At 45.5% G+C, this 17,500-nt stretch overlaps 2 protein-coding genes across 2 annotated transcripts; one reads left to right on the top strand and one right to left on the bottom strand.

Annotated features, from left to right (window-relative positions):
• The first annotated feature begins 656 nt into the window (after positions 1-656).
• LOC142882585 (interferon a3-like) lies at positions 657-1,650 on the top strand. Its single transcript, XM_076017388.1, has 5 exons — positions 657-812; positions 934-1,008; positions 1,106-1,270; positions 1,360-1,437; positions 1,545-1,650. The coding sequence occupies exons 1-5, from the start codon at positions 681-683 to the stop codon at positions 1,647-1,649; spliced, it is 555 nt and encodes a 184-aa protein (XP_075873503.1). The 5' UTR covers positions 657-680; the 3' UTR covers position 1,650.
• A 13,836-nt stretch (positions 1,651-15,486) lies between these two features.
• LOC142882584 (rho GTPase-activating protein 15-like) lies at positions 15,487-17,248 on the bottom strand (the record flags this gene model as incomplete). The annotated part of the gene is made up of 6 exons (XM_076017387.1): positions 15,487-15,725; positions 15,821-15,926; positions 16,217-16,351; positions 16,658-16,735; positions 16,821-16,918; positions 17,001-17,248. Coding segments are annotated over 6 exons (879 nt in total), but the record flags the coding sequence as incomplete, so codon positions are not given.
• Positions 17,249-17,500: the final 252 nt, after the last annotated feature.

Here is a 17,500-nt window from a genome sequence, read left to right as displayed (position 1 = left end):
TGCAGGTGTGTGTGTGTGTGTGTGTGTGTGTGTGTGTGTGTATGTGTGTGTGTGTGTGTGTGTGTGTGTGAGAGAGAGAGAGAGAGTGAGGGGGAGAGAGAGTGAGTGAATAGAAACACACTTGGAATTTCTGCCTTTCACTCTGAGCCACAATAAAAGTGATTGCAGAGTTTTCAGGTATCAAACTTCACTGCAGCAACAGCAGCAGAAACATCTCCAGTATCTTCAGAGCAGCACCTTCATCACCATCATCTTCATCATCTTCATCATCTTCATCACCATAAACAGCTCCGGCGTCATCATCGTCATCTTCATCATCATCCACCAGGTATGGAGACTCAGGAGATCCTGGACCTTCAGAAGGTCTAAAAATACACATTGAAAAAACACAGAAAGAACTTCAAGAAAATCCTACTGTTAGCATGTTAGCATAATAGCATAATAGCATACTAGCCCAAGTCATTTTTTGGGCCAAATTGTGATATCTGCCTAACTTCACCAATGTGCTTGCTAAAAAATTATTTTTTTCTTGTTTTCCGACAACGTTCAACTATAACTTATGCTATGCTATGCTATGCTATGCTATCAGGCCAACGATGACGTCAATACAAAGTCCTGATGTTGATGTTAAAGTGTCTCTGACTGTCCCAGCAGCAGCAGCTCCATCTTCCTCCTCCTGAATGGTCGTCATGTCTGGCTGGCCCCGCCTCCTGCTGCTGCTCTGCAGCGCCCTCACTCCTGTGCTGGGCTGTGATTGGCAGAGAGAGTACGGTCACCGGAGCAACGCCTCCTTCCGTCACCTCCTCCGAATGGTGAGCAGCTGCGACTGCAGCCTCCCTATTGATCATCATCAATAGTTTCTATTGCAGCCCATCGCATCCATGCTTCATCTCGTTGTGTTGTTGTTGTGTTGTTGTTGTTGTGTTGTTGCAGGGCGGCGAGATGATGACGCCTCAGAGCCCAGTGGCCTTCCCAGAGAGCCTGTACAAACACTACCGCACAGCACAGGTAATCAATCAATCAATCAGTCAATCAATCAATCAATCAATCAATCAATCAATCAATCAATCAGTCAGCCAATAATCAATCACTGCTGTGTCTTCAGGTGGACTCCAAGCTGGCCTTTGCCAGAGATAACTTCCACTTCCTGTTTGACCTGTGGCTCCACCTCCTCAACCACAGCGGCCAGGCTGGGATTGGCTGGGAGGCCCGGGAGATCCAGGGCTTCCTGGCATCCATCAGACGCCAGAAGACTGAGCTCGACGCCTGTGTGAGTGTCAACACCCGACCTGGGACCTGACCTTTGACCTCACCTGTCGCTTGACCTTTGACCTGACCTGTTTTCTCCCCTGTGATCAGCTGACAGGGACTCAGACCACCATCAAGCGGCTGAGGCGGTACTACAGGAAGCTGAGGCGGAGCCTCCTGGGGCGCACAGTGAGTGACGGCCACTTCCTGTTGGCCTGCCGCTACTTCCTGTTAGCCCGCTGCTGCTACTTCCTGTGTGTTAGCCCGCTGCTGACAGTGGTGTGTGTGTGTTGCAGGGTGGCAGCAGTGCATCCTGGGAATCGTTCCGCTACCTGACGAAGGTTCACCTGGAGCAGCTGGACATGCTGCTGTCGCAAGTCAAGAACCGACGAGCAGCCTGAGCCAATCACAGCACTCCATTTATTGATTTATTTTATTAATCTATTTATTTATTTATTTATTCATTTATTTATTCATTTATTTATTGATGCACGTTTTTATATTTGATACTATTTATTTTGATGTGGTTATGATGGTGAGCACAATGACAATGTTTTCTACTGGCTTTTTACTTCCTGTTGTCAACTTTTAAAAGACTGAGCAGAGTTTTTTTGTTTACAATCACAAGATGCAAATTCTGAAAATAAAATGAGAAAGTTTCAAAATAAAATCATCAATGAGTGATTGTCGAGCTCTGGCCTGGGTTCCTGTGTAGCTGCACAGCAGAGAAACAGCATGAAGCCTCAGGTCTCCTCTGGGATGAGAACAGGAAGTGACCTCGGTCAAACCTAATAATAATAATGATAATAATAAAAACTTTTTTAATCCCTGAGGGGAAATTCAAGCTGAATTATATTAGAAATCTACGGAGCGCCTGAGAAAAAATAAAATAAAAGCATTCAATTAATTCGTGGCCATTTAATCGTTCCCACGAATTAGCAATTGTTGTATTTTATTTTTCTCGAATGGCCCCTCAGGGGCTCCGTAGAAATTAGATGTTAGAAAGACTTTGCAAACGCTGCTGTGTGACGTCATCCGGGTTTTTTTTTTTCATGGAGGGATAAAAAGGAAAAGAAGAAGAGAAAGTGAAAACCCGGGTAATGTCGTTCAGGCTGAACCTGCTGGAAACCGGAAGCTCACTTTTGTTGTCTCATGAAGCACGTGCGGCTGGGGAAGTATTGGATCAAACTGTGCTCCTCCCCTTTCGTTTCGTGTTCATTGTTTGCCGTATAAAATCCCTGCACGGGCGTAGCCCCGCCTCTCTCCGCCAGCTGGCGGAAGTGCGCGCCAGCTGGCGGAGAGAGGCCGCCGCTGGGGCTCCTCCGTCCTCGCGGGGCTTCTGTCTCCTTGCAGGCTGATGGCAGCGGCGGGTGAGTTGAGGGAGATTTTGTCATCTTTCGCTTTCACGCTGCTGATTGGCCGAGCCTGCAACGTTGACACGCGGCACGCGGCTGCCCGCGCTCTGCTGCGGTTTCATTCATTAGGAAATATTGACCTGCTTTGTTTGTGGACTCTGAGCCGAGGCTGCGGGCTTTGGCCGAAGCTCCGCCCCTGCTGTTGCCTCGTGCACAGACGACGCTGAAGTTGGCACCACATTCGCCGCGGTGATTCTTAGGTTTCGATTCCATCTTAAAAGAAATTCCGCTATTTGACCACTAGATGGCTGTGCTTATCCCAACACTGTTCAACATATAACATTCAGCGAATCATTGAATCTGGATTATTTCAAAATCTATACAGTAAAATATGACAAGTGATGCATCATCGGAAAGCCTGGGAGCTGTACTATCACAATCAGTTGAGACATTTCACGGGATTTTTTTTTTTGGCCCTTTGGGAGGCACATCAAAGTTGGCAACTTTATCATTCACATTACTGTATTTCTCATTTTTCAGGTGGATTATTTCAAAAGTTATACAGTAAAATCTGACAAGTGAGGTGTCATTGGAAAGCCACGGATGTCGACTATGACAATCAGTTGAGACATTTCACGGGAAATCTTATTTGGCCCTTTGGGGCGACTTCAAAGTTGGCAACTTTGTCATTCACATTACTGTATTTCTCATTTTTGTTCATGATTATTTCAAAATCTGTACAGTAAAATTTGACAAGTGAGGTGTCATTGGAAAGCCTGTGAGCTCTACTATCACAATCAGTTGAGACATTTCACGGGAAATCATATTACATAACTGTCAGTCTTCCTCCAAAGAACACTCAAATCGAAACCCGGATTCACCCCCGCAGTTGCCCCTTCCCCAACTAAGGATCACAAAGTATCAAGTGAGGAGGGAGTTTATAAAGACAAAGGTGGGGAAAGACAAAGGTGGGGAAAGCCACAGGCACGGATGCCACCAGCTCCAGGCTCCTCAGGAAGTGCGCAGACCAACTCAGTGAGGTTGTCCAGTACATGTTCAACCTGAGCCTCTACCTGGACACAGTGCCGGTCCTGTGGAAGACCTCTTGTGTGGTGCCAGTTCCCAAGGTATCCCACCCTAGTGAATTGAACCACAGCATACCTGTGGCCCTGACCTCCCACCTCATGAAGTCCATGGAGAGGATCATCTTTGGCCACGAGCTCTGTCCTGGACTGTCCATTAGACTACATCCAGGAGGTAGTGGACAGAAGGATGTTGGCCAAGCTGAAATCTAACATGGACAACACAACCCACCCCCTGCACCACACTGCAAAGAGCCTAGAGAAGAATTTGACAAAATCTGTCAATTTTTACTGTATAATTTTTGAAATAATCATGAACAGATATGAGAAATACAATAATGTGAATGACAAAGTTGCAAACTTTGAAGTCGCCCCAAAGGGGCAAAAATGATTTCCCGTGAAATGTCTCAGCTTATTGTGATAGGAGACAGCCCTGGCTGTCCAATAATACCTCACTTGTCAAATTTTACTGTATACATTTCGAAATAATCCACCTGAAAAATGAGAAATATAGTAATGTGAATGACAAAGTTGCCAACTTTGAAGTCGCCCCAAAGGGCCAAAAATAATTTCCCGTGAAATGCCTCAACTGATTGTGATAGTAGACATCCCTGGCTTTCCAGTGACATCTCACTTGTCAAACGTTACTGTACAGATTCTGAAATAATCCTCCTGAAAAATGAGAAATACAGTAATGTCAATGATAAAGTTGCCAATTTTGAAGTCGCCCCAAAGGGCCAAATATTATTTCCCGTGAAATGTCTCAACTGATTGTGATAATAGAGCTCTCAGGCTTTCCAATGACACCTCACTTGTCAGATTTTACTGTATATATTCTAAAATAATCCTCCTGAAAAATGAGAAATACAGTAATGTCAATGGCAAAGGGCCAAATATGATTTCCTGTGAAATGTCTCAACTGATTGTGATAGTAGACATCCCTGGCTGTCCAATGATACCTCACATGTCAAATATTACTGTATAGATTTTGAAATAATCCACCTGGAAAATGAGAAATACAGTAATGTGAATGATAAAGTTGCCAACTTTCAAGTCCCCCCAAAGGGCCAAATATTATTTCCCGTGAAATGTCTCAATTGATTGTGATAATGGGGCTCCCAGGCTTTCAAATGACACCTCACTTGTCAAATTATACTGTATAGATTTTGAAATAATCCACTTACAAAATTAAAAATATTGCAATGTCAATGACAAAGTTGCCAACTTTGAAGTCGCCCCAAAGGGCCAAATATGATTTCCCGTGAAATGTCTCAACTGATTGTGATAATAGAGCTCTCAGGCTGTCCAATGATACCTCACATGTCAAATATTACTGTATAGATTTTGAAATCATCCACCTGAAAAATGAGAAATATCACAATGTCAATGGCGAAGTTGCCAACTTTGAAGTCGCCCCAAAGGGCCAAATATGATTTCCCGTGAAATGTCTCAACCGATTGTGATAGTAGACATCCCTGGCTGTCCAATGACACCTCATATGTCAAATATTACTGTATAGATTTTGAAATAATCCACCTGGAAAATGAGAAATACAGTAATGTGAATGATAAAGTTGCCAACTTTCAAGTCCCCCCAAAGGGCCAAATATTATTTCCCGTGAAATGTCTCAATTGATTGTGATAATGGGGCTCCCAGGCTTTCCAATGACACCTCACTTGTCAAATTATACTGTATAGATTTTGAAATAATCCACTTACAAAATTAAAAATATTGCAATGTCAATGACAAAGTTGCCAACTTTGAAGTCGCCCCAAAGGGCCAAATATGATTTCCCGTGAAATGTCTCAACCGATTGTGATAGTAGACATCCCTGGCTGTCCAATGACACCTCATATGTCAAATATTACTGTATAGATTTTGAAATAATCCACCTGAAAAATGAGAAATACAGTTATGTGAATGATAAAGTTGCCAACTTTCAAGTCCCCCCAAAGGGCCAAATATTATTTCCCGTGAAATGTCTCAATTGATTGTGATAATGGGGCTCCCAGGCTTTCCAATGACACCTCACTTGTCAAATTATACTGTATAGATTCTGAAATAATCCACTTGAAAAATGAAAAATATCGCAATGTCAATGACAAAGTTGCCAACTTTGAAGTCGCCCCAAAGGGCCAAATATTATTTCCCGTGAAATGTCTCAACTGATTGTGATATTAGAGCTCCCAGGCCTTCCAGTGACACCTCACTTGTCAGATTTTACTGTATAGATTTTGAAATAATCCTCCTGAAAAATGAGAAATACAGTAATGTCAATGATAAAGTTGCCGATTTTGAAGTCGCCCCAAAGGGCCAAATATTATTTCCTGTGAAATGTCTCAACTGATTGTGATAATAGAGCTCTCAGGCTTTCCAATGACACCTCACTTGTCAGATTTTACTGTATATATTCTAAAATAATCCTCCTGAAAAATGAGAAATACAGTAATGTCAATGGCAAAGGGCCAAATATGATTTCCCGTGAAATGTCTCAACCGATTGTGATAGTAGACATCCCTGGCTGTCCAATGATACCTCACATGTCAAATATTACTGTATAGATTTTGAAATAATCCACCTGGAAAATGAGAAATACAGTAATGTGAATGATAAAGTTGCCAACTTTCAAGTCCCCCCAAAGGGCCAAATATTATTTCCCGTGAAATGTCTCAATTGATTGTGATAATGGGGCTCCCAGGCTTTCAAATGACACCTCACTTGTCAAATTATACTGTATAGATTTTGAAATAATCCACTTACAAAATTAAAAATATTGCAATGTCAATGACAAAGTTGCCAACTTTGAAGTCGCCCCAAAGGGCCAAATATGATTTCCCGTGAAATGTCTCAACTGATTGTGATAATAGAGCTCTCAGGCTGTCCAATGATACCGCACATGTCAAATATTACTGTATAGATTTTGAAATAATCCACCTGAAAAATGAGAAATATCACAATGTCAATGGCGAAGTTGCCAACTTTGAAGTCGCCCCAAAGGGCCAAATATGATTTCCCGTGAAATGTCTCAACCGATTGTGATAGTAGACATCCCTGGCTGTCCAATGACACCTCATATGTCAAATATTACTGTATAGATTTTGAAATAATCCACCTGAAAAATGAGAAATACAGTAATGTGAATGATAAAGTTGCCAACTTTCAAGTCCCCCCAAAGGGCCAAATATTATTTCCCGTGAAATGTCTCAATTGATTGTGATAATGGGGCTCCCAGGCTTTCCAATGACACCTCACTTGTCAAATTATACTGTATAGATTCTGAAATAATCCACTTGAAAAATGAAAAATATCGCAATGTCAATGACAAAGTTGCCAACTTTGAAGTCGCCCCAAAGGGCCAAATATTATTTCCCGTGAAATGTCTCAACTGATTGTGATATTAGAGCTCCCAGGCCTTCCAGTGACACCTCACTTGTCAGATTTTACTGTATAGAATTTGAAATAATCCTCCTGAAGAATGAGAAATACAGTAATGTCAATGATAAAGTTGCCGATTTTGAAGTCGCCCCAAAGGGCCAAATATTATTTCCCGTGAAATGTCTCAACTGATTGTGATAATAGAGCTCTCAGGCTTTCCAATGACACCTCACTTGTCAGGTTTTACTGTATATATTTTGAAATAATCCACCTGAAAAATGAGAAATACAGTAATGTCAATGATAAAGTTGCCAACTTTGAAGTCGCCCCAAAGGGCCAAATATGATTTCCCGTGAAATGTCTCAACTGATTGTGATAATAGTGCTCTCAGGATGTCCAATGATACCTCACATGTCAAATATTACTGTATAGATTTTGAAATAATCCACCTGAAAAATGAGAAATACAGTAATGTCAATGGCGAAGTTGCCGATTTTGAAGTCGCCCTAAAGGGCCAAATATGATTTCCCGTGAAATGTCTCAACCGATTGTGATAGTAGACATCCCTGGCTGTCCAATGATACCTCACATGTCAAATATTACTGTATAGATTTTGAAATAATCCACCTGGAAAATGAGAAATACAGTAATGTGAATGATAAAGTTGCCAACTTTCAAGTCCCCCCAAAGGGCCAAATATTATTTCCCGTGAAATGTCTCAATTGATTGTGATAATGGGGCTCCCAGGCTTTCCAATGACACCTCACTTGTCAAATTATACTGTATAGATTTTGAAATAATCCACTTACAAAATTAAAAATATTGCAATGTCAATGACAAAGTTGCCAACTTTGAAGTCGCCCCAAAGGGCCAAATATGATTTCCCGTGAAATGTCTCAATTGATTGTGATAGTAGGGCTCCCAGGCCTTCCAATGACACCTCACTTGTCAGATTTTACTGTATAGATTTTGAAATAATCCTCCTGAAAAATGAGAAATACAGTAATGTCAATGATAAACTTTCCAACTTTGAAGTCGCCCCAAAGGGCCAAATATGATTTCCCGTGAAATGTCTCAACTGATTGTGATAATAGAGCTCTCAGGCTGTCCAATGATACCTCACATGTCAAATATTACTGTATAGATTTTGAAATAATCCACCTGAAAAATGAGAAATACAGTAATGTCAATGGCGAAGTTGCCAACTTTGAAGTCACCCAAAAGGGTCAAATATGATTTCCCGTGAAATGTCTCAAATGATTATGATAGTAGAGCTCTCAGGCTTTCCAATGACACCTCACTTGTCAGATTTTACTGTATATATTTTGAAATAATCCACCTGAAAAATGAGAAATACAGTAATGTCAATGATAAAGTTGCCGATTTTGAAGTCGCCCCAAAGGGCCAAATATGATTTCCCGTGAAATGTCTCAACCGATTGTGATAGTAGACATCCCTGGCTGTCCAATGATACCTCACATGTCAAATATTACTGTATAGATTTTGAAATAATCCACCTGAAAAATGAGAAATACAGTAATGTGAATGATAAAGTTGCCAACTTTCAAGTCCCCCCAAAGGGCCAAATATTATTTCCCGTGAAATGTCTCAATTGATTGTGATAATGGGGCTCCCAGGCTTTCCAATGACACCTTACTTGTCAAATTATACTGTATAGATTTTGAAATAATCCACTTGAAAAATGAAAAATATCGAAATGTCAATGACAAAGTTGCCAACTTTGAAGTCGCCCCAAAGGGCCAAATATTATTTCCTGTGAAATGTCTCAATTGATTGTGATAATGGGGCTCTCAGGCTTTCCAATGACACCTCACTTGTCAGATTGTACTGTATATATTTTGAAATAATCCACTTGAAAAATGAAAAATATCGCAATGTCAATGACAAAGTTGCCAACTTTGAAGTCGCCCCAAAGGGCCAAATATGATTTCCCGTGAAATGTCTCAACTGATTGTGATAGTAGAGCTCCCAGGCATTCCAATGACACCTCACTTGTCAGATTTTACTGTATAGAATTTGAAATAATCCTCCTGAAAAATGAGAAATACAGTAATGTCAATGATAAACTTTCCAATTTGAAGTCGCCCCAAAGGGCCAAATATGATTTCCCGTGAAATGTCTCAACTGATTGTGATAGTAGACATCCCTGGCTGTCCAATGATACCTCACATGTCAAATATTACTGTATAGATTTTGAAATAATCCACCTGAAAAATGAGAAATACAGTAATGTCAATGATAAAGTTGCCAACTTTCAAGTCCCCCCAAAGGGCCAAATATTATTTCCCGTGAAATGTCTCAATTGATTGTGATAATGGGGCTCCCAGGCTTTCCAATGACACCTTACTTGTCAAATTATACTGTATAGATTTTGAAATAATCCACTTGAAAAATGAAAAATATCGAAATGTCAATGACAAAGTTGCCAACTTTGAAGTCGCCCCAAAGGGCCAAATATGATTTCCCGTGAAATGTCTCAATTGATTGTGATAATGGGGCTCTCAGGCTTTCCAATGACACCTTACATGTCAAATATTACTGTATAGATTTTGAAATAATCCACCTGAAAAATGAGAAATACAGTAATGTCAATGATAAAGTTGCCAAATGTGAAGTCGCCCCAAAGGGCCAAATATGATTTCCCGTGAAATGTCTCAACCGATTGTGATAGTAGACATCCCTGGCTGTCCAATGATACCTCACATGTCAAACGTTACTGTACAGATTCTGAAATAATCCACCTGAAAAATGAGAAATACAGTAATGTGAATGATAAAGTTGCCAACTTTCAAGTCCCCCCAAAGGGCCAAATATGATTTCCCGTGAAATGTCTCAATTGATTATGATAATGGGGCTCCCAGGCTTTCCAATGACACCTCACTTGTCAAATTATACTGTATAGATTCTGAAATAATCCACTTGAAAAATATTGCAATGTCAATGACAAAGTTGCCAACTTTGAAGTCGCCCCAAAAGGCCAAATATGATTTCCCATGAAATGTCTCAACTGATTGTGATAATAAAGCTCCCAGGCTTTCCAATGACACCTCACTTGCCAAGTTTTACTGTATAGATTTTGAAATAATCCACCTGAAAAATGAGAAATATCGCAATGTCAATGGCAAAGTTGAACAGTGTTGGGATAAGCACAGCCATCTAGTGGTCAAATAGCGGAAATTTTCTTTTTAAGGTGGAATCGAAACCTAAGAAATGAATGTGCGAATGTGGTGCCAACTTCAGCGTGGACCGCTGCTGTTTGAAGCACCTGGGTTTTTATTCAACCGTGTGGCTGCGATGTTTATGGAGTGAGGTTGTTCCACTCCGCCAGTCCAATCTTTGCTTTCCGCTTTGATTGTATTTAATGTCACGTGGCATCCGCATGGCTCTGATAGCGGCCTGTCAAACAATAAGAAAGAACAGAGGGCGAAGATTCAAGCAGCCTGGGCATCGCCTGAAGTACCTTGTGTTGTCCTGAGGAGGGCGCTACTGCCTTGGCCTGAGTTTTCTATTCTATTCTTTTGTTTCAAGCCTCCTCCTCTCCAAAGATGATTGGTTTTTATTGACTTATTTTTTCATATTGATTGATTGAGACTTTGTTTCTGTTTTGATTGTTGTGAGATCCCTCAGTTCCCCTCAGAGTTTCCTGCAGGTATTTAATTGTTTTTATTTATTCTTACAATAAATGTGTTTTGTGTGAACATTTGGAAGCACGCCTCCGTCTCACAAACCTGTGCCCAGTGTAGTTCTTCAATTACATTTTTAAAAAATAAAAAAATACTTTGTGTTTAATTTTCCCTGCGTGGCGTTGTGGTCATTGGACACGCCCCCTAGTGTCTCATGCCACACACGTCATGGTTGACGACTGTGGCGCCCCCAGCTGTCGGTTTGGAAAATGAAAATGACTCACACACACACACAGAGAAAAATGCAGATGTGTCATCTAAGATATAATCAAGGGCCGCTACCTGATGGGGTTCCCCCCCCAGTGATGGGGTCCCCCCCCCTCCAGTGATGGGCGCCCCCCCAGTGATGGGGGTCTCCCAGGCTCCCCCTCTCTGACCCAGCCCCAGTGATGGCGCCTCCCCCCAGTGATGGGGTCCCCCCCCCCCCCCAGTGATGGTGCCCCCCTGGAGGGGGAGGAGAGTCGCAGTGGAGCTCCGAGCCTGCGCTGGACCTCGCAGGAAGAAAACCACTTCCTGTTCCAGCGCAGACAGGAAGTCACAACAGGAAGTGAGGCGAGACGTGAGGACAAGCAACAACATTCGAGTCATCGGTGATAGGAAGTGATTGATGCACAATGTAGAAGCATCTCTGAAAAAAGGATAGAATGTCTTCAGCATAGCAGAATGAAAACAGCGCCACCTGCTGGTCGCTCACAACACACAGAGGTCCTGAGAGAAAAACCACACCAGAGTCTTCAAACATTTATTGGACAGAAACCAGAGACAAGCAGCAGTTTAACTTCCTCCTCTTCCTCCTCTTCCTCTCCTAGGCCTCCTTCTTCCTCCTCTTCCTCTCCTAGGCCTCCTTCTTCCTCCTCTTCCTCCTCTTCCTCCTCTTCCTCTCCTAGGCCTCCTTCTTCCTCCTCTTCCTCTCCTAGGCCTCCTTCTTCCTCTTCTTTGGTGGTTATGAGGACTTCCTGCCAGCAGCCACAGGGTTCCAGGGTTGTTTCCGTCCAGAAGGTCGGAGGTCATCAGCGTCCAGGGGCTTCAGGTGAGAGGAGACCACCAGGTCCCTGAGGAGAGACACACACACACACTGAGACACACACACACACACACACTGAGCCTTCCCCAGCCAATGGGAGCTGCTGCTACCTGAAGTGGCTGTATGACGCCACCTGCTGGTGGACGGCCCTCAGCTTGGCCTGGTTCTCTCTGCTGTAGCGTCTGTCGGCCTCTAGCGCCCCCTGCAGCTCCTTCTCCAGCGTGGGGAAGTCGATGACCTCTGACCTTGACCTCGCCATGACCCCGTCGATGGTGTCACACCGCTGCCTTCTGCAATCAGACTGAGGTGATGACATCATCAGTCACACTTTAAACTGGATTCCTCTGATCACCTAAACACTCAGTGATCTTCTCCACCAATAACACTTCCTGTGTTCTAGTGTACAGAGTTCCCACTTCCTGTGTTCTAGTGTACAGGGTTCCCACTTCCTGTCTCATTGCACCAACCAATGAAAACAGACTGGAAAACTGGAAAAGATGTTTTAGACGACTGGAAACCAGCAATGTCTCAGCAGGTTGTTCCAGTTAGAAGGTTAGTCAGGAAGTTAGTTAGGAAGCTAGAGAATTTCCTCAGTCGATCCCACACTTCCTGATTTCTGGGGTGAGTGAGTGAGTGGGTGAGTGAGTGAGTGGGTGAGCCAGCCAGCCAGTCTTACTAATCGAACCGATGCTGAAGGTTATTGGACCCTGGTGTGAAGCAGCCTCGGTCCTGCTGGAGATGAAAGCAGTGCGCAGGCGCTCTTCTACACAGCTGCTATTTTATTCTTTTTAAGACGTATGTTTCACTGAGGCGGGGCGCGCGACCCTGCGGTCGACGTTGCCATGGCGACTCGTCAACTCGGGGCTCCGCTGACGCCGCGGTGCACGCGCTCAACTCCGGGTGAAACTACTGGGAGTGGCTCAAACTCCCTCCAATCAGCTGCTCTGAGTTTGTTGAAGCTGCTGAGAGAGACGGAGCGCAGCTGTCAATCACTGAAAACAACACGCGAGCACGAGCACGCGACTGTGCGTCGCCTCACTAACCCGGAGGAACTCAGCTTCCGCCTGCCGGCTGGCTCGAGCAGACCAGAGCAGAGCCGTTAGCTCGGCGGCTAACGGCAGCTAGCTAGCGCGCGGACAGGTCAGGTGACTCCTACCTGGAGCGGCTGCTGCTCCTCGCGCGTGCAGTCCGAGTCCCTCAACAAAACGGCGCCGCTGTCGTCATGACGACGCATCGGTGCGGCTGCGCAACAGCGAACAGTCGGGGCTCGGCGGCGACGCGCACTTCCGGTGTTTACAAATGCGGAGGTTTTCATGACTAAGCGATTTAAAAATAAGTAAATAAAAAAACTTTGTCACACTTCCCGTCTCAGTCTAATAACTGTAGTGGCCAGCTTCCGGTTTACTGGCTTCTTTACTTCCTCCAAACATTTCCACCTGAGACGCCGCTGCGGTTGCCATGGTGAATCATTGAGTCAGTGACTCGGTCAACTGGTGAATGAGCTGGATAGCGGCACTGATCCAGGTTGGGCTCCCCCTGCTGGATGAATCCATGTCTGCTCCTCCTGCAGAGCACAAACGTTGGGGCTGTTTGAGGCGGGCTGCGCTGGGCCGGCTGTGACGTCAGAAGGACTCGGTCCCAACCGAAGTAAGTATGTTCAAAGGGCGCTGTAATGTGGGATCGTTTAACGGCAAAATGTCCAAAAAGCCGTGAGGAGTTGTGTTATGTTAACGTTGCAATTACAATAAGCATCGTGGTATTCAGTCCGTTAGCATCGATGTAAACTTTATGCTAGCTTGAATCCCTGCCTAACAAACCCGGTACGCTCACATTTCCTGCATGGTTTGTTTTTTAAGTCTAAAGTTGTTGAAATATTTTAGCACACCCTGTTGTTAATATATTATATTATACACACGGGCCATAGAATGCATAGGTTTGTTTGGCCTGGAATACAAATTTAGCTTTTATTTGATAAACATATTGATAAACATCCAGTATGCTGGTTCCAAGTCAAGTTGGGTTAAGGCTGAAACTAGGGTTAGGGTTTCGGGGTTCCTCATGGGCTAGAAGCCCCAAATTCGGCGTGGGTGTGTCTTAGGGGATCCCCATGAAGCAGCAAGTGACCCCGTGTCTCTAGGACAAAGTTGACCTTTGACCCCCATAGACTTGCATTGAATTAGGGTTAGCGATAAGGCTGAAACTAGGGTTAGGGTTAGGGTCAGCTGAAATTAGGGTTAGGGTTTCGGGGTTCCTCATGGGCTAGAAGCCCCAAATTTGGCGTGGGTGTGTCTTAGGGGATCCCCATGAAGCAGCAAGTGTCCCCGTGTCTCTTGGACAAAGTTGACCTTTGACCCTCATAGACTTGCATTGTATCAAAACACTGTCCTAGAGGAGAAAATGTAGACGCTGTGGTGAAACGATCGCAGTCGTTTATTATTAGACAAGAATATCCGCACAACTAAAGTCCATACAAAGCACAAAACAGCAACAACTCTATTGGACCGGCATTAACAAGCGAGCAGCTTTAAAATCACTATAGGGAGTGAAACTTACGAAAGTTGCGAGCCAGAATCGCCGCCTCTTAAGTTTCGCTGCCAGCGAACACAACACAAGCAGAGCACGGAGTTAGCAGAGGTGGCTAGCGGAGGTGGCTAGCGGAGGTGGCTAGCGGTGGTGGCTAGCGGTTTATCGACACGATTCAGCGGCCTTACTTTGCAAATAGTCTTCAAACTAAAGTTGCTTGATGTTACAAAACACACTCACAGTCCTCAAGCATGTTTTCAAATGGTGCCGTGGTCGACTATTCTCTCGTCGTCCACCAGGGGGCCGAGTCGAGCCCGTCTCACTCCCGTTGGCCACCGCGTCGGTGTTCCATCGCATCTGCATCAGGCTGAACAAACCTCCAACATTGTCTCTGTTCGTTCCACTCCGACTGTTGTAGTCCTTGGTGCTTCGGTCGTTGCTCGGCATTTTTTACATTTTTTTTATTTAATTTAATTTTAATTTCTGCGGACACTGTTTCACTGTACAGCGACGGCCACCGGCTGCCAAACCAGGAAGGCTTTTCACTGCGTGTCGCTCCGCCCGTTCAGCACTGTCTCAGCTTTGTCTTCGGCCACTTATTATTGTTATTGTTAATGATGATAATAATAATAATAATAATAATAATAATAATAATATTGATAGCGTGTTATGTCTTTATTATTGTGCTTGGTGTTGTTATTATCATTTAGAGTGACAACGATGGAGCATCAGGCTCCCTCAAGGCCGGGCTGCCTGCTGCCTGCTGTCTGCTTCCCCCTGCTGGACACTGACGGCTCTGCTGACCATGTGACCGCCTCTATTGAAACCCTCTGGTGTTGCAGTCAGTGTGAGCATCAATGGCAGCTCATGATTAGCCTAGCTTAGCTAACACATTGGACTCGATGGACAGAAGAAGACAGCTGATAGGTCTCCAACGTGACGACGTGAACCAACAGATGTTCTTCAGACCTTCTTCCAGTGGTGCTCCACACTGCCTGGAGGACTCTGTGCTGACGGTTGAAGGGTTGTTGTTCAGACAGGATCTTCACCTCAAACAAAGTGTATCAAAGTTTCAGAAGCCTAAGATGAATGGTTTCCCTCCAGCTGTTGGGCTGCAGGAACCAGTCCAGGTGTCAGGGTCCTCTGGAGGTCCAACACCCCCATGCCCCCCCCCCCCCCCCCCCCCCCCACCGCAGGTCCTCAGAGGGTTCTAGAAGGTCCCTGAGACATCTCCTCTTGTGTCTGCGAGAAGATGTTGCGGAACTCGTTGAGCAGCAGCTCCACGATCTGGCTCTGGAAGACCATGTGGACGGTCATGTTGGCCGACTCGGTCTGGGGGCGCAGCAGCGTCGGGCCGAAGACGATGGCCAGGCTCTGCACCGACATCCTGTTGGAGTCCTGGTGCTCCATCACCCTGGAGAACACGGGCAGAGCGGCGTGTTGCTGAGGCAGAAGACCAGGTGAGTGTGGTTCAGGTATCACATGTCCCACCTGCTGGTGGGAACTCACCTGCGCAGGTGTTTGAACAGCAGCTCCATGGTGTTGTGGTTGGGCAGGGGCAGCGAGCGGACCAGGTCCTTCATGTAGGAGACCCTCTGGCTGTAGTCCGGGACCTCTGCAGCCAAAGAACACAGGTGCTTTAGAACCCTCCGGCCTAGTTGGACCGGAACCTGGTCAGCCTGGAGTCCAGGAGCTTTCGATTGTTGGGAACTTCAGTCAACTTCTAACAGAGGACTCATAAAGTGGATCCCTTAGGGAGTGAGCTCAGGTTCACGTGAAGGTTTAGGTCCAGGTTCAAGTTCAAGTTCAAGTTCAACTTTAAGTTCAGATTCAAGTTAAGGTCCAGGCTCAGGCCCAGGCCCAGGCCCAGGCCCAGGCTCAGGCCCAGGTTGAGTGGATACTAACGGATGGCAGCGATGAACTTGTCGAAGAAGCTGAAGGGAAACAACGGCTCTGGAAGTTCTCGCAGGAAAAGTTTCAGCGCTCCGGTGATGACATGGATCTCCTCCCACTGTCCATCATCCAGGTCCAGGTGCTCCTCTGCAGGAACAACAGAGGGGTCAGGACCAGAGAGAGGGGGGAGAGAGAGAGACAGAGAGAGAGAGAGAGAGGGATGAAGAGAGAGGTAGAGAGAAAGAGAGAGAGGGATGAAGAGAGAGAGAGAGAGAGGTAGAGAGAGAGAGGGATGAAGAGAGACAGAGAGAGAGAGAGAGAGGGATGAAGAGAGAGGTAGAGAGAGGTAGAGAGAGGGAGAGGGATGAAGAGAGAGGTAGAGAGAAAGAGAGGTAGAGAGAGAGAAAGAGAGAGAGAGAGAGAGAGAGAGACCACCAGGTCCAGCAGCTTCACCATGATCTGCTTTGTGTCTCAGCTTCTGGATCACTGCCAGGTTCCCGCTGACTCTGTAGATCCCATCCACCTCCAGACCTGCGCGCACACACACACACACACACACTCAATACGCATACCTGTGTGTGTGTGTGTGTGTGTGTGTGTGCGTGCATGCGTGTACCTCTCCTGTCCACCACTCTCACACACTTGTCCAGGAACCGAGGGACGGCAGAGTTTTCCTGTGGCACAGAGTGTCCAGGTGGCAGCCGAACACGTTGTCTGGTGAGACAACACAACAGTCACACACACACACACACACACACACACACTCAGGCGCAGTGTGTGTGTGTGTGTGTGTCACCTCTGATGTAGCCCCTCTCCTTCACGCTCTGCAGCGTCGGCCGCCGCTGCAGGAAGCGGCGCAGTTTGGTCCGAACCCGGCGCTGCTCCGAGTCCACGGCACCGCCGGAGGAACTCCTGCTGGCTGAGGAGGTGCAGGAGGAGAAGGAGGAGGAGGTGCAGGAGGAGGAGAGGGAGGGGGAGGTGTAGGAGGAGGGGGTGGAGGAGAAGAGGGAGTAGGAGGAGGGGGAGGGGCTTGTTTACTGAGGCCTGATTGGTCAGGTAGGAGCTGTGTTGAAGTGATTTATTTATTGATTTCTTTTTGGTAGTCAGTGGTTGGTGGTGACCCCTGCTGGCAGTGTTCAGTATTACACAAAAGAGGTTCAGTTGGAACAAACTGGGCTTGAGGAGGAGAACACAGTGGAGATTGGAAGCAGCGACACCAGCAAGCAAATGGTTTTCAATTGGGTACCCCCCCCTCCGACACACACACACACAGCTGCCCCCCCCCCCCCCCGTGAT

This window comes from Nelusetta ayraudi, unplaced genomic scaffold (assembly GCF_046127955.1).
Source record: "Nelusetta ayraudi isolate G7.1 ecotype Tasmania unplaced genomic scaffold, CSIRO-AGI_Nayr_v1 ptg000339l, whole genome shotgun sequence".
Classification (NCBI taxonomy): domain Eukaryota; kingdom Metazoa; phylum Chordata; class Actinopteri; order Tetraodontiformes; family Monacanthidae; genus Nelusetta; species Nelusetta ayraudi.
This window is presented reverse-complemented; position numbering and strand designations above follow the sequence as displayed.